Source organism: Lipotes vexillifer, unplaced genomic scaffold, assembly GCF_000442215.2.
Source record: "Lipotes vexillifer unplaced genomic scaffold, Lipotes_vexillifer_v1.1 scaffold604, whole genome shotgun sequence".
NCBI classification, from domain to species: Eukaryota; Metazoa; Chordata; class Mammalia; order Artiodactyla; family Lipotidae; genus Lipotes; species Lipotes vexillifer.
In genome coordinates, this window is record NW_006798979.1 from 1,734,449 (window position 1) to 1,756,490 (window position 22,042).

The window sequence follows — 22,042 nt, forward strand, 5'->3', positions numbered from 1 at the left end:
GACGGGGGGGTGGGGGTGGGGGGGAGGGGAGCGAGGGAGTGGGGAGAGAGAGTAGAGTGTTTACAGGTGAACTCTGATGTCTCCTCTTATAAGGGCACTAACCCCATCATGAGGAGCCCACTCCTCATGACCTCATCTAACCCTACTTACTGCCCAAAGGCCCCATCTCCAAATACCCTCATGTTGAGGGCTCGGGCTTTAACATATAAATTTGGGGGAATCACAAACATTTGGTTCATAACACTGTCTTTACAGATTAACTGCGTTTCTGAGTTTAGGTGATTTCCATAGCTTTCCAAGCCTATGTAAAAACAAGTTAATACTGTATACTTTGCAGAGCTTTTTGTGGCACTTAGAGCTAATTTATACAAAGCATCTATCTCATATCTGGCTCATCAAAGCAGATTTTTTTTAAAATAGGTATTTTCATTTTATGATTATTATTATTGTTATATAGAGGAATGGCATGAGCACTTTCTTTATAGAGAGTTTGCATTATAGGTCATTTGAATGTCAGATTAATTTGGCTGGGGTATAGGGTAGAGATAATATCAGTTAAAACCATAAGTTACGGCTGGCCCATATTTATGAAGGCCTTGAGTGCTAAATAAGAAATCTAGCTTTCCTTCTTTAGGGAATGGGAAACCATTGAAGGTAGGAAAGTGTGTGTGTGTGTGTGTGTGTGTGTGTATGTGTGTGTATGCGTTTTCAGCTGGGGAGAGACATGATTACACAGTACTTAATGAACATTCCTATAAAATTAGTATGAAACTACTATTTTAAGGATGGATTGGAAGGAGAAAGACTGAAGGCATCAGGTAGGGTTGGGGGGTTATTGAAAGAGTCCAGGTTTTGAACACTGACAATCTAGAGTTTGTGGCAGTGAAAATAGAAAGTATGTGTGAAAGAGTTCTTTAGAAATACTTCAGCCGGACTTGATGACTACCTGAATGTTGGGAGCGGAGGAGAAAGTAAAGTCCAAGATGACTCTCGGGTTTTATGTGTCTCACTGGGAGAATAGGGTACTATTTTTAGAAATATGAGAGATACTGGGTACAGGACGATCAATTGGAAAAACTTGTGCAGTAAGTCAGTGGTGGGTCTTAGCTTTGATCCCATAACTTTCTGGTTCTGAAGATGGTTTCCCTCCTGCTGTATCATTCTGCCTGATGTTGTACGCCAGGGATTCATTGTACATGTATAGATGTTTTAGTTGTTGTTCTGAAATGTACCAGAGTCTGGTTTTATTCAGGTGTGGGCAGACACCCAGACATGAAAATGATTGTCATGAAGGGAGAAGTTTATACTCACCAATCCCTAGAAACAGAAGACACAGCAAAGCCACCTGGGCCGCATGGGGAGGCGCTCAGGCCACCTGCAGGCAGAAGGCGTGAGGCCAGAGTGTGGGTTTTCGTGGGAAGGAAAAGGAGAGGTGTGGGAGGCACGCTTGAGCAAGCTTACGATGGAGAGTTTGAATAAGCTGGTGGACTCTGGGCTATGGGACGGTCTCTGGCTGACCGGCGCCTGGCCCTGAGGTGATCAGGGCAAGGTAGTATGCCTCTGTAGTGTAAAAGCCAGAGAGAGAGGGGGTGGTTCAGAGGATTGGCTCTGAACTGGTTGGTCTGTAGATCAGAGGCGTGCTCACCGGGAAACCGTCTGCTCTACCTGCCAATTGACTAGCTAGCCCTGGGAGGGCAGTCTCACCAGGATCGTCAAGACCCCTCCAGTGTCAAAGCATTACAAAATGCAGAAAAGTTTGAAATGATGAACACATTTGTACATATGAAATAAAACCCATGTGGATATTATTCACGTGGAGCAAATATTTGTATTTCAAAGTGATTATTTTCACTGCTTGGTGAAAATTAACAGTGATGATTCTTTGGACTCCTCTGAGGGTGATTTTTGTCATTACTTTTAGCTCATGGAAATTAACTATTTCTTTTCTCTTTTGCCTGCTGAAAGCTTTGTATTCAGTGATATATGTTCAAGAAATGCTAGCGACCATCTTGTGAGTTGTATCTGTGAATTAATATAACTATTTAAAAAATAAACCTCCTGGAACTTACATATTCAGATGGAGATTCTCTCTCTCAAAGGTATCTTCTGGGAACTGTGCATTTGTTCCAACCACGGTGTCATGGCTCTTTTTTGTTGTTTTTGTTTTTTGTTGGGTTGTTTTCCTTTTGGAATTTCCTTCAGGGTCTGTAGCATATGCTTAGGAATATCTTCAGTGGTACCATATTTTTTCATCCCTTGAGGGTGCTTTGGTTTTTGGAAATAACCAAATGCACATTAAATGGAGTGAAAGATTGAGTTGATGACAGGATTTTAAAAGAAAAAAAAAAAGAAAAGTCTGACGGGAAGATAGTCAGTCATGGGACTGATTTTCCCAGGCAGGCTTCATACTGGCCCTAACCAACCACAACTCTGAGAGGGAGAGGGGTGGTCCTCTACTAGCTGGAGCATCAGCCACTCACTTGAAATAAGGGCTCCTGAGCTCTGAAGAGACAGGGCTGTTTTTTGATGAGTGGGTTTAGATATACTTGTTTGAAAATTGGCCTCTTGTGCATAAGGAAGGGAAGTATCTGAAGAAAATAAAAGCGGGGGTGAAAAAAAACTAAATAAGGTTGCAGTTGTAGGTCATCTTATAAGAAAAGCAACAAAGAAAGAAAATTAATAGGGAAGAATTATTAGTATGTGAAACTATTGGATTTTGTTTTTTCTCCAAATTAAAGGTCCTGCGGACAGCTGAGCAGGTATTAAATGGTAAAGTACATAAGGCAGACATAAGCCAAAATGGCAGCCCTGGGGTTGTGTGTGTGTTTCTCTGTGTGTTTGTATGGTGTGCAATTTCTAGACTCTAAGTAAATCTTTCTCAAAAGTACAGGATTTTCAGCAGACTAAGCTTACATGCTTTTTCTTCCTTCATCTTCTGTTGTCCAAAATGTATAACTTAACGCCTTCATCCTTCAGTTTTGATAGTGTCTAGAATACATTCGGCGATTTTATAACTCTTCTTTGCTCTCATACTTGTTTGTATAAAATTTGATTTGGGCCCTTTGCGTTGTATTTTTAAATTATTTATTTAAAGACTTTTTCTGGTCTTAGTGTGTTTACTCTGAAAGGGCAGGAACTCTGATTCTTATTTTAGAGCAATATTAGGTTCAGAGAAAGTTCTCATTGATACTGAGTGAAGGGCTGAATGTGGAAATGGGCCTTGAAATGAGTAGCTTTTGATCAGAAAACATCTCTAGAACAGTACAATTCCTTGGGAGGCCTGAGGCTGCCTGGTGGTCCAACTTGGTTTATGAGATTTGGAGAACACAAGAGGAAGTGAGTTTTTAGAGGACTCTTTGCAGAGGCACAGTGGAGAAAGCTCAGTTTCTTCCCCCATAGATCATGCGCAGGACATGCTGAGTTTTAGGTCAGCCTCTGACGCTCCAGCCACTTGCAGCTGGCTTCTCACCGCACACCCACCCACTGCTCCAGTGGTCAGCCGAGCTCAGATTATATGGATGGCTTTAAATTTTAGTTCAAGTAAGACACAATTAGGAAGGTGAATCTTCTGGGAAAAAAATTATATGGTGTATTTACAAAGTGAAATATTTACTTTGAATTATTTAAATACTGATTACCTTCATTAGTGAAGGTTAGGAGAGTCCGTTCTTTAAAAATAAAAGATTTACATTGTGATTACAGTGACTACCTGATATTTATCACTTGAGACCCTAAATAGAATACCTCCTTATTAATATAAAATAGATAGGGCTTCCCTGGTGGCGCAGTGGTTGAGAGTCCGCCTGCTGATGCAGGGGACACAGATTTGTGCCCCGGATCCGTGAAGATCCCACATGCAGTGGAGCAGCTAGGCCCGTGAGCCATGGCCGCTGAGCCTGCGCGTCCGGACCCTGTGCTCCGCACGGGAGAGGCCACAGCAGTGAGAGGCCCGCGTACCACAAAAAAAAAAAAAAGAAAAAAAAATGGATGTAAACACAGATGTTATTGGCAGTGTTCTCTCCTTTATTAAAGCCATGACATTGATAGGTCGTTGCTTATATAAAAATTTTTGTGGAAAAGTTGTAGATGGTTGGGATATTTTAAGGTGTTCTATAATCAAAGCAAGAGACTGGTTTTCTTTCTGTGGATTGTGGTGAAGAGAAGGAACAAAACCACTTATCGTAATTGTAGTAAAATCAGAAGATTTATCCTAAATCTGCACTCACAAAAAGCTGTGTTGTTACTCTCGTCGTTAATGCTCAGATGGTCATTTTCTACAGTAGCTGTCATTGATATCCAGAATTTTATAGCTTGGTCTGGGTCTTGAAAACCAAGAGATTAGCTGGCAGAAACCATCCTCACTGATCTATTTGCACTTAGACTTTGTAGCTGCACTAATTGGGTTTTCTCTTGTGTAAGTAGCAAACAGCATAATTTGAGTTGAGGCAAGGTTATCATTTAACATAGTTTCATGTAGTCTGTTATTTCTATGGTGCTGAATAGACTTTCATAAAGGATCTTAAAGAGTTCTCTGAAACGAATTACTGTTGGCATCATAAAGGACTAAAGCCGTGACACTTAGTAACTATGAATGTCACATGGATCCTCTAATAATATAATGCAATATATATATATGTTTTCTACTTTCAGTTCTCTTGCAACTGGCGAGTGATGCTTTACCAAATGATATGACCCTGGCTCTTGCTTATCTCCTTGCCTTACCACAGGTAAGTTTACCCTTTCCAAGAAACAAGGACTTAAAAATGAATAAGCTAAGCCTTTACTGGGAGTTTTCACCCGTAAATTGTTTATTATCTGTTTCACTTCCTTCTGGTTGTTCTTGCAAGATGGAAGGACTGTGGTCAGTATCCGGAAAGTGAATTCTACAATGTTAGCTGAAATGCTGATTTTAAAATCTACTTTCATGTGCATAGGATCTGCCTTATAATGTCTTCTGAATTTTAATGTAGTCATACTAAGATGAGCTTGAGCCTGAGTTGATATGATAGAAGCTTTGAACCAAAATTCTAGAGTAAGGACTAGAAATGTAATGGTTTATGATGGTTGTGCCAATTTCCTTTCAACTGAGCTGTTTCTCTCGTGCTCCCTGCTAGGTGTTAGACGCTAACAGGTGCTTTGAAAAGCAGTCCCACTCTGCTCTCTCTCTCCAGCTGGCAGCCTATTACTATAGCCTACAGATCTACGCCCGGTTGGCTCCGTGTTTCAGGGACAAGTGCCATCCTCTTTACAGGGTGAGTCTTCATGGTTTCCACTCTGTTATGGAGCAGGGTTAAGCTTTTCTAAAGTAGTTAAAACACGTTTACCTCTTTGGAGGGACTGATGCACTTTGTATTCAGAGTGCTTTGTATTCCCAGTGGCTGACAGCCTTTGCTGTTTCTGTGTCATACGTAGTTGCTTTTCCAGGAATTAATAAGAAGTAGAGTTTCTGATATTTATTGTGAATGCTGATTCATCCCCTAACTTTTCTGTCATTTATTTTATTTTACAGTGTTCTTAGGAAAGGCTAAAGGAGAGGAGAAATGGAGAGTTAGCTTTTTAACTCACTTCTCAAGAGGAAGATGGCTCTGTCTAATTTAGGACAGTAGGCAATGTAGTTCTTTGAATGGTGCTGCACTTTTATTTATTTTTAAGCCAGAGAGATGTGAGAGTAGTAATTATGCAGATGAAATGTTGAGACACACTATGCCTACTTGCCACCAAGCTTCTGACACTTTTATTTAACTTTATTGTTAATTTCTGAGTGAGAGCACCTAAGCGTGGCCTCAAGTTACACGTGCCTTCTTTTGTGGACACAGAAGTGTTCCAGATGCCGCTGGAAAATGCAAGCCCTCTAGGTTTACTTGTATACACCACCTTTAATCATCAGCGTGTGGAATTTATTTCCTTTTTATACTGGACATTTTAAGAGAATTACCACTTTAAGAGTAAGTAAGCAAATAGATCAGACTTTCAAATCCACTCTGTGTACAAATCCAAGGTTCAGTTTTTACTGAGGCAGAATTCTTCCTCCCTGACCCAAAGTAGACTTTAAAGAAATTGGGCTTCCCTGGTGGCGCAGTGGTTGGGAGTCCGCCTGCCGATGCAGGGGATGCGGGTTCGTGCCCCGGTCCGGGAGGATCCCACATTCCGCGGATCGGCTGGGCCCGTGAGCCGTGGCCGCTGGGCCTGTGTGTCCAGAGCCTGTGCTCCGCAACGGGAGAGGCCACGGCAGTGAGAGGCCCACATACCGCAAAAATGTATATTCTAATTTTTATGAATCTCTCTTATTTCTTCTGCAAAAGTGTAAGTTTGTGAGGAGAAAATATCTATTTCAGTTCATTTCTTTATCCTCACAGAAGATACTGGAGTGCTCGCTCAGTGACTAGTTGCTGAATGGCAATAATTCAATCATCTATTTATTTCCTGCCCATTATATAAACCCTACCTTGCTCCTTGATCATAGTATGTTCAGATCTGGAGGGGAGGGATAGTGCTTTGAATGGTTGTCAAGGTCACAGCTTGGTCCTCTTTGAAAATAAAACTGATAAAAAAAAAAAAAAAAAAAAAAAAGGAAGAATTTCACATGAATATCAAAGTTCTAGCTGCCTCTGCCATCTAAAACATACCTAAGAACCTTTAAGTATGTGAAAACATTCCATTCGTGGCAAAATCTATGGCTTTCATTCATCAGTTTTTATTTAAAAAGAGGAAGGTGGGTGGGGGAACCCTGTGCCACGCAGGTTACTCTCCCAAGGGCATCATCATTGTCAGTGGGTATTGTTCTCAGGAATAGGTATATTAGGATGAAATTGGCCAAGAAAAGGACTGCTTCTTTTTTTTTTAGCCAGTTGATATATTACTTTATTTTGGAAATTTTGAATTTATTTTTTTGTTTTCGGTAGCTACTGCTGCTTTGTGCAGTACTTTTATCCTATACTCTAGTAATTTCCCTTTGTTTTGCTTTTATATCACAGGTATGTTTTTATGTGAAATAAGGAATTGACCTACTGTGTTATAAATTGAGGGAAAGAACTGATTATATAGGTGGAAGTGTGGCAGGTTTATCTCTGGAACCGTGTACTTACTTAATGTCTTTCTTTTCCATTCAGTTGGTTGGCTGGCAGAGTATTCATGGCGTTTGCTGGTGTCTCTGCTTTTAAATGTCTTTATCTTTTCAGTAGTACATACACAAGTGCTGGGTAATGGGCTCAGGACTCCCATGTAGTATGTACTATTTCCATGTGTGTAATCTGTATTAAGGTCACACTGCATGCCCAACACTATGTTCCACCTTTCATGAATACAGAGGATTGAAAGGCCACTTGGTCAGCTGGTCTAGCCCTAAACCCCGCCCCGAGCACCTTATGTGTGCCATGGCTTCTGAGCGAGTCTTGAGATGAGAAGGTGATTATGGCTGTCTGACCTCAGTGAACTCACCACTTACCATAAATCCATGAGAGGCAGTTACGTAAAGGTGGATTAGAGGAGCTGCAGGTGAGAGGACTGGAAACCCCCGCCAGACAGACCACATGTTCAGGCTGTGACAGAAGCCAAAGAGCTGGCTGCAGAGCCACATTTTGGTCTGATCTTCGGTTTCATTACCTAAAAACTTAAAGTAGTCCTCTTGAAGGAAAATTCTAGTACAGTCTGTATTTTTCCTGTTTTCCCCGATAGTAAGTTACTTTGAACCAAAAATTAAGAGTCCCAAATCCTGAGCTGTCTTTGAGAGAGGTAAGGTAGGAGAAAACCGTTAAATTCCATCCTGGCTTTTATATCTGGCAGTCACTGTTTCCTACGTCAGATGCTGAAGTCACTCTGTAAGAAACCCCACTTAGGATTTCTGTGACTGAAGCGTGCAGATAGAGGAGGTAGAACACTGAAAGATGAGGGTTAGAAATAAAGGTGTGTCCATCTTGGTTTCTTGTGTATTCCCAACGGAAAGTATGAGTGTTTTATTTTCAGGTCTTATATTTTGCACATCCTTTCATCGATCCAGCATTTATTGACTGCCAGCTGTGAAGGACATAGAGCCTGGTGTTATAGTGTGAAGAATAATGAAACCTGATTCCTGCCCTTTTCTACCCTTTACACCAATTTCTGTCTCTTCCTTTCATCTTATGTCAACCCACCATCGCTGCCCTTTAGCTCTTGGTCTTGTTCCTGTCACCGTTTTCCTGTCAAACTGTTCTTTCCTTTGAAGATGTCCCTTGGAGGTCTCCTGCCTCACCCTAGGCGTTGGCCTCAGATTCCTGGTTGTTGGAATACTCACCCACCCTGTGACGTGGTTCCTGACACCCGTAGCCATTCCCCTTCTGGGCCCAGTAGTGTAAGGCAGCTGCTGGTCAGGGTAATTGCTTCAGGAAGCAGCATTAAAGCCTAGGGCAAACAGAAGCCAGCAAGGTTCATGTGGCCCAGTGGTGATGCCTCTAACTTCTCAGCTGCTCCAAAGAGAAACAGATGTGCCCTCTGATAGCGTTAAGATGGCACACGGCTAGGTCACAAGCCAGCTAATTCTCCAGAGACTTCTTGGCAACTCTGTGGAAAGCATTTGGTTGTTAGTCTGAGGGTGAGGTGAAGAGTGAAAAATGCAATCAAACATCATTGTCTCTTCCTCTTTGTTGCTTTTGCATCTTTTTCCAAGTATGTGTCTGAGAAGTCTTTCCAAAGTGGAGGTCTGGCCATCCTCCCTTGGGTCTACAATCCTTCAGTGATTTCCTGTTGCCCTAGCAAGGTGGTCTGGCCTCTGTCTGTTTCTGCAACTTCATGTTCCTTCACTCCAGCCATACCGAGCTGCTTAAATTTCTCAGCCAGCCCGCGTGTTCTCTGTTCTTTGCATTCAGTATGTTGTACTCTTTTGCCTATAATGTTTCCCCAGCATTTCTTTGCTTAGCACTTGGTTCGGGTCTTACCTCACCAAGGCGTGGTTCCTACCACCTGCCACCATTCTGTCGTGCTCCCACGCTGTGTTGGGTGCTCCTCTATGCACGTTTTTACTGCCCTTTACTTACCTCATAACGTTTATACTCTATTACTTTGAATTTATCTACTTTCATCTCACTAGAAAATGAGCTATTTGAGACCAGTGTCTGTGTTGTATTTATTGTTTTCCTCATTGCTTAGAGCAGGACCTGACATATCAAGGGCAGTAAACAAATGTTGCCTGGGTGGATTACTGAAAATTAATAATTCTTCAGTACATATGAAATAATTGAATTATGTGTGTGTTTATCAAATATTTGTCAGATGACTACTTATGCCAGGGAGTGTTCTAGATCCTGGGGAGATAGTCATGAACAAAATATATGTAAAAACCGTTGCCCTTTTCAGATTTACATTCCACTGAGGAAGGAGCACCATAAACAAAATAAGTAAATAAAATGTATACTTTATTAGATTATGATAAGAGCTTTGAAAACAAGAAGAAAGTTAAGGACCGTGTGTGTAGAATACGATTTAAATAGGCTCAGGAAAGACCTCAATTGAGTAACGAAAAGGACGAGCATAGCACCAGAAAGATGGAGGGGAAGAACGTTCCAGATCGAGGGGTGGAATCTGTAACAGATGAATTGAGGTATCCCTGTCCCATCATATGTACTGTGGTGTTTTTTCACAGAATATTTAAGAAAGTATTAAAATGTCACGCTATAAAATTCAAGGCTCGGAAGTGTTGCCTGACTGCAGAGGAAAAGCATTGAAATAGAGTCTGTGACCAGACTTCATTGTGACCGGATGGGGTCTCTTCTCTCTGGCTGGGAAGGTGTCAGGAGGGGTGTGACAGTAGCAGGCTTCGTGGGGGCTTGTGACTGAGAGTTGTCAGGGGACAGTAGGAAGGTCAGACTAACCCTGGGAAGGCATTGGCTGTCTTAGTACCTTTCACATTCCTTCCCGCTTGATCTGTCGAGCAGCCTCATGTTGCAGAAAGTAAGACACGGAGAAATGCGTTTACTTGCTCAGGGTTGCTCTGGGAGAAGGTGACACCTGTCACTTAGAGCTCCTGACCCCAGTCTTTACCTGCCTTTTACTTGGATGTGCTGCCGCCCTAGCTTTGTGTCGGAAGCAGAGTGTCACTGTGTTTCGGACCTGAGTGATCTCTGGCCCACAGTTCCTAATGGGTCATTCCCAGGAGGATGTTTTCACGTGCTCTGCGGTGGCTACCGGCTAAAATCTCTACTCCTGTGTATGACAGGGAAGCCCCTCAGAGGACTGGCGGCTGTTCCTCACCCCGCCAGCCATGATCCTGACACTAGCTCGTTTGAAGTCTATGCTCCAGCTGTTCAGAATGTATATTTCTCTTAATTTAACATCCATTCCCACACCTCCGCGCCTGTGCAGATGTAATTCTCCTGCCTGAAATACCTCCGTCTTCTTCCCACTATGAATAGATAAGTCTGAGGTCAAAAGAGCCTCCTGTGTGAAGGCTTCTCTGCTGCCTCAGCAGATACCGGCCTGAAATAATTTGTTTTCATTTATATCTTACCTTTATAATTATTGTAAATGCAGCTTTTTCTTAAAGTTGTAGCACAGTTAATTTCCGCCTCTCGCGGCTCTCCAGACGCCCACTGGCGTGGTTCTTTTGGGCTATGGCAGCTGATGCACGTCTGTCTTCTCGCCACGTGGTAATCTTGTTGAGGGCAGGAATCCCATCTTCGCTGAATCCCCAGGGCTTCACCCACTGCAGTTACTCAGTGACTGTTTGTTGGCATGTGAATAAGTTGAGGAATCATTCCAGCTGCTGTGGCTCGGACAGCCTTCAGCTTTACAGTTTCGAGTCCTGACCCCTCACGGATGGGCACGTTAGCTGGATGTTTTAAGTATGTTTGCGTTGTCCATTGACTACCTAATGACTCATTATTTGAGTCTTTTCAGCATCTCCCCCTGTATAAAACGGCACTGCTGGGTTTGGAATTAGATATGACAAGCTCCTGACGAATCATCCTGGAAACTGAAATCAAAGTGGTTTCAATTTGTTGTCCACACATAATAACACTCTGTGAAGCTTAGCTTCCACTTGATTGTCAGTTCAGCTTGTTTCTATTTTCACATTTTCTCTTCCCACCCCTGTAGTTCTGAGCTGCTAGAATGATCACTTAGGTAGATTACTAGGTTTGAATAAAAGTACTGATATAGGGCTTCCCTGGTGGCGCAGTGGTTGAGAGTCCGCCTGCCGTTGCGGGGGACACGGGTGCGTGCCCCGGTCCGGGAAGATCCCACATGCCACGGAGCGGCTGGGCCCGTGAGCCATGGCCACTGAGCCTGCGTGTCCGGAGCCTGTGCTCTGCAACGGGAGAGGCCACAACAGAGAGAGGCCCGCGTATCGCAAAAAAAAAAAAAAAAAAAAAAAAAAAAAAAAGTACTGATATAATTTGTGGTGTTATTTCTGATAAAAAGCATGTGCATCTTGATGGGAAGCACATCCCGAGTCTGCCACACCCGGCAGCAAACCTGGATGAGCTTTGAAGCAGCCCACTGGGCGTTCATGTTGCTTTTTGGAGACTATAGTGATGCTGGCAAATGGTCACTTGCAGAGAATTTTCTCTTCTAGAATTTGTTCTAATTAACTCTTGATGTTAATGCACACATGACAGAAACCTCAAATGATGAAAATAGGGTAAAACAAAAAGTATTTCCCTTTTGTCTACTTCCAGAAATAGTTTAGGGATATGCGTATTTATATAATAACCTTTCATGCAAATATGAGTAAACTATACACATTTTTCTGTACCTTAATTCTTTTCATTTATATCTTACCTTTGAAATTATTGTAAATGCATCTTTTTTTAAAAATTGAAGTATAGTTAATTTACAGTGTTGTGTTAGTTTCTGCTGTACACAACGTGATTCGGTTATACATACGTGCATACACATACGTAAATATTCTTGTTCATATTCTTTTCCATCATAGGTTATTACAAGATACTGAATATAGTTCCCTGTGCTATACAGTAGGACCTTGTTGTTTATCATTTTATATATAGTAGTTTGTTTCTGCTAATCCCAAACTCCTAGTTTATCCCTCTCCACGTAAATGCATCTTGAAGTGTGATTTCTCTATCATTCTTTTTAAAAAGTTTCAGGAAATAAAATCAGTTAAAAATGGAAACGTGTCTTTTAGTTTTATATGCTAGAGAAGCAAACCCAGCAGGGGATGAAATTCAAAACTTTATGGTAAACTATTTCTAAAATGTTTTTTCTTAAGCTACTAATTGAATGTACCAAGTAGAAAATTATTTCAAGCAAATAACAACCCTAGAGGGGAAACATACCACCTGTTCAAAACTTTCCAAACAATATTACCAAGAAATGGAGACTATTAAGCCCAAATGGATTTATTACCTCTTCTAGTAAGTAGTAGATGAAGTCATCCGGCATTTTGGTGTCATAAATATTTATGTGCATTTTGTTTTTACAGGGACTTGACCATATTCTTTAAAGAAATCGCATTTTTTTCACCCCATAGAAGAACTGCATTGCCAAATTTGGGGGAAAAAATTAGAGTAATTTAACTCTTTACACTTTTTTTGTGTGTGTGTGGTACGCGGGCCTCTCACTGTTGCGGCCTCTGCCGTTGCGGAGCACAGGCTCCGGATGCGCAGGCTCAGCGGCCACGGCTCACGGGCCCAGCCGCTCCGCAGAATGTGGGATCTTCCCGTACCGGGGCACGAACCCGTGTCCCCTGCATCGGCAGGCGGACTCTCAACCACTGCGCCACCAGGGAAGCCCAACTCTCCACACTTTTAAAATTTTTGATGCCTTTTTATGTTTTCGGTTTTTGCAGTATCTTTTTTTTATTTTTAATTTTATCTATCTATCTATCTATCTATCTATCTATCTATCTATTTATGTGTTGGGTCTTCATTTCTGTGCGAGGGCTTTCTCTAGTTGCGGCAAGTGGGGGCCACTCTTCATCCCGGTGTGCGGGCCTCTCGCTATCACGGCCTCTCTTGTTGCGGAACACAGGCTCCAGACGCGCAGGCTCAGTAATTGTGGCTCATGGGCCTAGTTGCTCCGCGGCATGTGGGATCTTCCCAGACCAGGTCTCGAACCCGTGTCCCCTGCATTGGCAGGTAGACTCTTAATCACTGCACCACCAGGAAAGCCCCTGCAGTATCTTTTTGATACCGAATATGGGAGATTCTGAAGCTACCCATAAAGTCCTTCAAAAGTTTCTTAGAGGCCAGGAGCTTTCATACCCATGGATCATATCATTGAAAGTAGGTGGGAAACAGGAAGAGAGGTTTGAATATACTCTGCACACAGAAATTCGTGACTTCAGGTGTGAGGCTGGGTGTGGAGCATTGAGGGAGCCCCGCTGGCAGGATAGGCAGGAAGGGCTGATGGAGTGGGGTGCCCACGAGGCCAGAGGCCGGGGGGCTGGACTCACTTCCTTGCTGCAGGACCCCAGCTCAGGATGCCTTCCATGCAGGTTGGCATCTGTAAAACAGCAACAGCAGTCTCCTGTGCCCATCACTGGGTTGGTATGCGGGTCAAATCAAAATCATGTGAAAGTGCTTTAGAAACTTTAATGCAGTACACTTGTGCCGTGAGTGAATGAATGTATGAAATGAAGTGTTGGGCTGAGTAGAGGATGCTTTTGGAATATTTTTAGAGAAATTGTGATAAGCTCAGGGGAAGAATTATTATTAAAATTTAAATCATACATTGGAAGTAATCATGACCAGTAAAGTTCCTGAAAGAAGAGGTAGAAACTAGTAGTGATGATGGTAAGGCGAGAAATTTGCATGGAAAGCTGGAACTTACAACATGCCCATCCATCTACTCTCGTTCAGTCTCTGTGAAGAGTCTATCAGAGAGAAATTGCCTCAATTTTAATAATGGAAAACCTGACACTCAGGAAAGAGGAACCAGCAATCCAGTTTCTTTGATGCCAATTCCTATGTTTTTTCCTCATAGCTAATGGTCTTTGTTTTGGGAAGATTTTGAAAGAATTAGTATTATGTTTTACCCAATAAATCAAAGTATTGAAAATATTCCTACACATTTAACAAATGTTTGATCCATAACCTTGAAGACCTATCATCAAGGAATTAATAGAATGCCCCTTTTCACCACCTTATTAGGATGGAAATTTAAAAGGAGGTATATTTATATCAAGAGGTTGAACAGAAAATGATATTCTAAATTCTTTCTGTTCTAAATTTCTCTCCGTTATTCTTAGAGAAGACAGAATGCTTGGAAACACAGCTCAAACCAGGATCTCCAGTTGAACACCTACCATGGTGTGTCCTCTGTGACCATTTGTATTTACACATGTGTGTATATGTGTAAAAGGGATGAGAGGGAGAATGTGTGTGTTAAAAAAATAGGTCAGTCCTGATGTAATATAGAATGACAGCATTAAGGCCATCATTGAAAGCTGATCATCTGTAAAAGGACTCAAATGCCAAATCTCATTTACATTTGGTGGGAGCTATGTATACATTGATCTTATCAAGATTCTTATAATTTTAAGAGATACCCCTCCCTGCACAACAAGTATAAAAGGCTGGTTCTTGGGCGACATTATGCCTGGGAGTCATATCCTGCCCTGCCACCTACCATGAATGGCCTTAATCAAGCTACTCACCTCCTTACTCATCTTAAAGAGGATGGTACTAGTAGACTCTGGTCCCCCAAGATTGTTAGTATTAAATGAGATTCAGTTCATGTATATTTAGCACTATGTCCGTTCCATACCGAAGACTGAAATATTAGGTATTTGTTCTTAAACATTTCTTAGAAAAGTGAACACATTTGATGCACAGAGAATGTGAAGTAAAAATTATTCAGAGGGGCTAGACAATTTCTACTTAGTAAAGGAGAAGGTATGAAAGTTGTTTAAACTGTGTAGGGACCTACTGGTTATAATATGTTGGTCTGAAATTGTATTTTTAACAAAGAAATCTGTTCTGATGTTTAGTGGAGGCATCAATGAGATGAGATGTAGAACTTCCCCAGTTCCACACCTGGAGGGATTTACAAGGTTTTATTTTATTTTCATGATTGAATTCTTATACATTCATAGGATTTTAGCCTTAGAAAGGTGATCATCTTGTGATACTCCTTTGTTCTACACCTGAAGAAACTGAGCCCCAGAAGAGTCAGGAGTGTCCATTGCTCCCTCTAAGGAGTTTCCAGCATTCTTGTTTGGGTTTCTATAATGGTTCTTATATTCATGTGCCTACTGTGAGTTGTTTATGTGTACATCTTTGACCATCACTAGTTTTAGTTTCTTGGGAGTAAGTGCTGGGCCCAATTTCTTTCATATAATAAGAGAGAAAAAGACATTTTAAAATATTTTGTTTGTGCCTCCCAACAAACCACGAAGATGGTGTGCTTGTTGACTCTCTTATAGATGAGGAAACAGAGACATGATGTAACTTGCCCCAAATTGCATCTCTGCTAAATGAAGGATCTGGAATATAAACTAGTATTACTAACTTAAAAGCTACAACTGCTGTTCAGTGTGTCTCCGTTTTACTCCACACCTGACTTGTTCAAGAGACACTAATGTGCTCTAGGAAAGACAAATCCACTAAGTACCCATGGTCTCTGCCTGCTGGAAGCTGTGTTTTAATAACTATAAGAGAGGGCAATGTAAAGTATGCAATAGAGGTGCAATTAAAGTGTAACTGGTGTATACCTTTGAGTAAATTCCACAATCCCTTTCATTTTTGGAGCACCTGCTAAAGGCCAGGTCTTGGTTTGTATTGTGTGTGTGTGTGTGTGTGTGTGTGTGTGTGTGTGTGTGTGTGTGTGTGTATGGTCTCTTAGGCTTTGTGAAGCCATGCAAGCTATATATATTGCCATTTTATAGATGAGACAATCAAATTTGTAGTTGTTAAGTAAGTTGCACAAGGTCATCCAGCTAGTAACTTCTCTGTGTCCACGCTTATTACACTCTGCCATGCCATTTTCTTCATTCGCAAAAGGAGAGAAGAGGTATTTTTTGCCACATATGAAAATGAAGGTTGTATGTGGAGACTTGAAACTCTCTGTAAGATAAAGAAAAGCCAATGTAAATATCATTGTTAGCAATTATGCTCATTATTGCTATGTGCTGCCATTTTGGAGATTAACTCTCTACCTGGTTTGGGGATTTGTTTCATAAATGGTATTAGAATACAAAGAGAATAGAACTGAGATCACATATATAGTCCACTCTCCCAATACAGGGACCAAGTCCTTAAGATGACAGAAAGCAAAAAGTGAAAACATGAATGTGGAGCAATAGCTGTGAGAAACCCTTGGTCGAGGGGAGGTGGTCGATTGCATGCGTGGGGGTGGGAGTCACACTCAGAGATGGACGGCCTGGCTGTAGCCTCTCCCTCAAAGTGCGTTGGGCAACTGGAGGCTGAGGACTTTCGCCTGAAACCACAGGGTCAGAGTGTATATGGAAAGAAGTCTTCCTCACAGTTTTGATGAACGTGGGTTTGCTGGTGGAGTGCAAAACCGACCCAAAGAGTTCCCTGAAAGAACACCTACAGAAGAGCTCTCCTGTTGCCCTGAAACCCTGATCATTGGATATTTGCACCTGCTCTCTCTCTTCCTAGGCAGGCAAGTGCTAACTGGATGAGGTGTGAGAAGAGCAGGCAACAACAGAGCACACCAGGGTGCAGAGCAGGTGTAGACGGGCTGGCTGGTCCCCAGCAGCATCCCTATACCAGACAGCTTCAGAGGGGGCTTTGCCCCGGTGGGCGGTTCAGGGTGGGGCCTCAGGGCTTCAGTCCGTAAGTAGGAGGGAGTTGGGTTAAATGACAGCCATAGAGGCACTAAGGGCTGAGGCATGGGGTCTCCTTCACCTATATCCATTGCCAGAAGTACCAGCCGTATGCAGCCTATTCCCAAATCTCTTCTAACTGCAGTTAGATCAGCTTTGTTCACTCCATCTTCCCATCAGGTCTTAGCCATCCAGGCTTAGCACATACTCTCCCTTTTACCAGAATTTGTCTCCCTATTTTTTTGCTGGCATTTTTACTTCTGATACCTGAGCAGTTTAGCCTAGAAATGAACTCTTCCAAGAAGACCTCCTTGATATGTGCCCAAGTCCCACCCCTCTGTATTCCCATAGCACCCTGTGCTTACTTGTATCACACCATTTTATAATTGTTTGCTTGATCGTCTCTCCTCATAGACTGAATTCTTGGAGGAAAGGGTCACATCTTAGTACATCACCTGGTACATAATAGGTGCACAAAAATACTTGTTGAATGAATGACAGATGGTCTTATAGCTGCTTACTTCAGAGCATTAGTTTTCAAACCCACGTCTTTTGACTTGAGACACGCATCTGTGGGGGTTTTTTTGTTTTTGTTTTTTTTTGCCTCTCACCAGGCCTCACCGCTGTGGCCTCTCCCGTTGCGGAGCACAGGCTCCGGACACGCAGGCTCAGCGGCCATGGCTCACGGGCCCAGCCGCTCCGCGGCATGTGGGATCCTCCCAGACCGGGACACAAACTCGTGTCCCCTGCATCGGCAGGCTGACTCTCAACCACTGCGCCACCAGGGAAGCCCGCATCTGTGGTTTTTGAGAGTAAGACTCAGTGTCTGCCTAGGGGTAGGGGAAAAATTGAGTAAGGTTGACTTTTTCTTAAATCCACCTGCTGGAATCCAAGAAGATTTCTTTAATTCTTATCGTTACTCCCAGATTGTTCCTTAATAGGATCAAGAGAGAATGTCAGGCTAGGTTAGGTAATATGGACTCGACATTGACAAATCTCATGTGTAGCTCAGAATAATGGCTTACACGTTAGAAATGCTGATGGCTTACGGTAATTAGATGTGTTTCTGAGAACCAAAGGTAGATTTGGGGAGTTTTCTTCCTAATTTGCTGGTATTAAAATATGCGCCATATTTTCCCAAATTGGGAGGGATTGAGTTCATGTCCACATATTAGGTAACTCCAGAATCATGGCTGCATTGCTGTTGCTTTGTTGACACCCGGACCAACTTTAATATAAATAAATGTGGTTGGTTAACCACTTACTTTCCTTTTCTGTCAGCCGTTCAGTTCTGGGTTTTGTTCTGTTGGAATAATTGTATTGCTGTTAAAGAAGCTGCTAGATTTAAGGAACAATATCCCATTGAGCCCCAAATTGAGCAGAGTAAAAATTGGTTGCATACTTTCTTATGAAACTAGAAAAATTTATGATTTTAGGAACAGGGATGGGGCTTTTTCCCCTCACTTATCCCTGGAGAAAACATTCTTCTACTTAGCTATTTAGTTCTCATGGAATCATTGAACTGCAGCTCTTTGTTATTGAGAACACTTAGATGGTCCAAAGAAAATTTATCTAGGGGCAATGATGATAAAAATTACTTCCAGGGTGAATTATTATAAATGATCAGATAATTGGGGAAGAGATCTGGTATAGGATGATGGTAGTTGAAAAATCAAGCATACATTATTCTTTAAGTGGGTGGAGATTTTTAAGGTGGAAGAGCAGAGCAGGATTCCAGAAACCCGCTCCAAGAGTCAGTTTTGTGTCCCGTCTTTGTGGTCTGCAAAACGTACCGCCTCTGCAGTTGCCTGCTCAGGGTGATTGTCAGCCTTGACTGAATGGCAGCGGTGTGAAGGGTCAGACAGGTGCCTGGCGGACATGATCTTCTTCCCACTTTACTCTTTTCTTTTTTTTTTTTAATTAGTCTTTTTGTTACTCATAGGCCGATCCCAAAGAGCTAATCAGGATGGTCACCAGGCATGTGACTCGATACGGACCGGAAGCCTGGCCCGAGGAGCTCGCTGCACTGACCGAGCAGTTACAGTACTACAACGAGCGCCTCCTGGACTTCACTCAGGCTCAGATCCTCCAGGGCCTGCGGAAGGGTGTGGATGTGCAGCGGTTTACTGCAGATGACCAGTACAAACGGGAAACCATCCTCGGTCTGGCAGAGTAAGGACTACCTTCGTCTCGTAAAGGGATGGATTTAGAACGTACGAGAACAAGTTGAGTCATCAGGACTATTAATCACAGTCCTGTGAAGATTCACCTCCATGGTTGCTGTAAACGGGACTTTCCCCTGCTTCTCCCTGTCCTGTGAGGGATGTGTGTGTCTTCCCAAATGGATTAGTGATGCAGACAGTATTTTGAGCCTGCAGATTTAGGTAGTAAGGATGGGAATTATTAAAAAAGCTTCCCATGATTTTGATAATCCAATACCAGTACCATGTTAGAGGTGATAGAGTGTGATCAGGGGTGAAAAGTGTCAAGCTTACTATAGAAATTTAAAAACAAGATTCCCTTTTATTCCTGGCTAGAGTCTCACTTTGCTACTACGTGGCCGTTTAATTTCCTCAGTATGTTAAAAGTTAGGTACCGTTGGCTTAGTACAAGAGGAGGGACTGAGTGTTATGGGTCCAGGACACCTTTATCTGTCCTGGGTTTCTAGAGAAAGAAGAGCTAACCACTTGAGCACTTTCTCTTGTTCGAGGCCTGTAGCAACTGCCATTTTTTCCTTTGTCCCTTACCGCTCTCAAGAGAAAAGCAAGCCCTTGTGTGAGATGGCGGTATGGTTGGGACAAAGGTATGGAATTCTAGATATGGAATTCCCCTTGGTTTTCATACTCGTCTTCATTTTTTGTTTTAGATCAGATGAGTTTAGATGAAATGAGAATTACATGTCAAATGGTGGGGAAGTGAAAAAGTATTTTTTTTAAAGTGTGTTCACCCACAATGGTTATTAAGTTAGAGGTATGTTTTGTTTTTAACACCCCAATTTGTGGAGTGCTTATCATGGGCCAGGAACTGTGTTAGGTGCTCTGTAAACTTTATTTTATAAACATCTCTTAACCCTTAAAGATAACCCTATGACATAAAATGTTGTTACCCCCATCTTAACAGCTAAAGAACGTGGGGCTCATTGATATAAAGTAAGTGGCCCAAGTTTACATAGGTGGTAAAGATCACAACTGTGACTTTAACCTTGATCTGCCACATGCCAAAGGCATCACATCTTCACACCATGTGCCCTCCCCACACTGCTTGATTGAATTCTCAAGGAAGCATTGATATGCAGTTCAGTCTAGGCTTCCAGCCCTTGAAACGAGTTAAATTGTGCTTACGTTTAACGATTATTTCTCTCTCCTGATAAGTTACCTTAAAATAACAAAGATAGGCTTGGTTATGGTAGTGGTATATGCTATTTTTCATCATTATTCTTAAATCTTAAAGAAAGTGGCAAAGTAACCTTGGTACTCTGTAATAGTTTTATATTAGCCTGGGCTTCTTTCCTACTAGAAGACACCCCAGATTCTCTTTAGAGTGAGGCGGGGAACAGAGAGATCAAAGCGAGAGAGTAGGAACAACCTATAGCGGAATTAAGTTAAGAAGAGAAGTAATAGAATTGTTTTTTTTCTCTTCCCCTCTGTTCTCCTGGAGGTTCATAATTTCATAGGGTCATTTAATATCCAATTTGAAAGTGACCAAAGAGATCATTTAATCCAACCTCCTTACTTTTGGAAGAGGAATCTGAGAACCACAGAGCTTTAAAGCATTGTTCAAGGTCACACAGCCAGGAGTTGAGCCTGGGCTTCCTATTTCCAAGTCCAAGGGGCTTTTTCTTTGGGCATTTGGTAATCCTTGGTGCCATGCTCATGGTTTCTTAGAAGAGAGGTTACTATGCAGAATAAAAGTTGTTAAGGCATGCCTTACATCATCAATTACATTTTGCTTGGTCTTTGTCTTTTCTTTTTAAGTATCCAGCTGGCATATGCTATTAGAAGTATGTCCTGAGGACAAATGTATGCTTTTGATAAATATATAATAGAATCTTCTCCACAATCTGTTGGTTAGAAAAATATACAGCAGTCTTTAGATGGCTTGTTTAAAATGTCTCGAAGTGTCTATGGGTTTTCTGAGTTAGCAGTTCTGACTTGGAGACGGCATTTTAGCATCTCACATACAAAAATCCTCAAAGGACCTGCTTCCTTCTGTTTTGCAGCTCCACCTTCAAATGTGACCATTCTTTATTTTCTTCCTAATTGTATGCCCACTTTAATGGCAGTTGTTTTCTGTGAGTGCATTATAGTTGTCCTTTGTTATCTGTGTATCTTAGTTATTACATTCTCAGTGGTTAGGGTGACTTTGAGGAGAACAGAGTATAGTTTGGTTAGTTCCCACTTTTATCAGATAATAAAGATGTGAATACTTACTGAGCATGTACCTGGTGTCAGGCACTGTGCCAGACTCCCACAATAGGAAGAGTGAGCTGCTAATGGTGCCTATTCTCCAGGAATTCTCATCTATCACATGGATATTGGTATTCAATAAGTACTTTAAGAAAAAAAAATTTTTTTAATTAATTAATTAATTTATTTTTGGCTGCGGTGGGTCTTCGTTGCTCCGCACGGGCTTTCTCTAGTTGTGGCGAGTGGGGGCTACTCTTTGTTGCGGTGTGAGGGCCTCTCATTGCGGTGGCTTCTCTTGTTGCAGAGCACAGGCTCTACGCATGTGGGCTTCAGTAGTTGTGGCACGTGGGCTCAGTAGTTGTGGCTCGCGGGCTCTAGAGCGCAGGCTTAGTAGTTGTGGTGCACGGGCTTAGTTGCTCCGCGGCACGTGGGATCTTCCTTGGCCAGGGCCCAGAACCTGTGTCCCCTGCATTAGCAGGTGGATTGTTAACCACTGCGTCACCAGGGAAGCCCAAGAAATAATTTTTGACACTTACCTAGTAATCCAGGCATTGACAGACTTAACCCAGTCCTTGGCCTCTTTTTTATAGTCTATGAGCATAGAACGTTTTTTACATTTTTAAAGCTTTGTGGAAAAGCAAGAATAAAAAGCAATAGAAAGAAGAATATGCTACAGAGACTGTATGGTGGTAAAGTCTAAAAGATTTACTATCGAGCTCTGTGCAGAAAACATTTGCCAACTCCAGGCTGATCAAATGTATAAATGTCGTGATTTCCTTAGCTGGGGTAAGTACAGTCTTAGCAGTATTACTTAATGATAACAGGTATTTCATTCCCGTTTCTGTGGTTTTGTCCACCATTCTTCCAACCAAGAATTCCATCCTTACATTTCCTCTACTTCTGCGAAATAGGGGTCTTG

At 42.1% G+C, this 22,042-nt stretch overlaps 1 protein-coding gene across 1 annotated transcript in view; it reads left to right on the forward strand.

Moving 5' to 3' along the window:
• The window catches only part of NBAS (NBAS subunit of NRZ tethering complex), a 360,677-nt gene that overhangs the window by 215,410 nt on the left and 123,225 nt on the right, over nt 1-22,042 (forward strand). Inside the window, exons 39-41 of the mRNA XM_007471211.1 lie at nt 4,651-4,727; nt 5,115-5,252; nt 18,660-18,889. Coding sequence (XP_007471273.1) covers nt 4,651-4,727; nt 5,115-5,252; nt 18,660-18,889 — 445 coding nt within the window. The remainder of the gene's footprint in view (nt 1-4,650; nt 4,728-5,114; nt 5,253-18,659; nt 18,890-22,042) is intronic.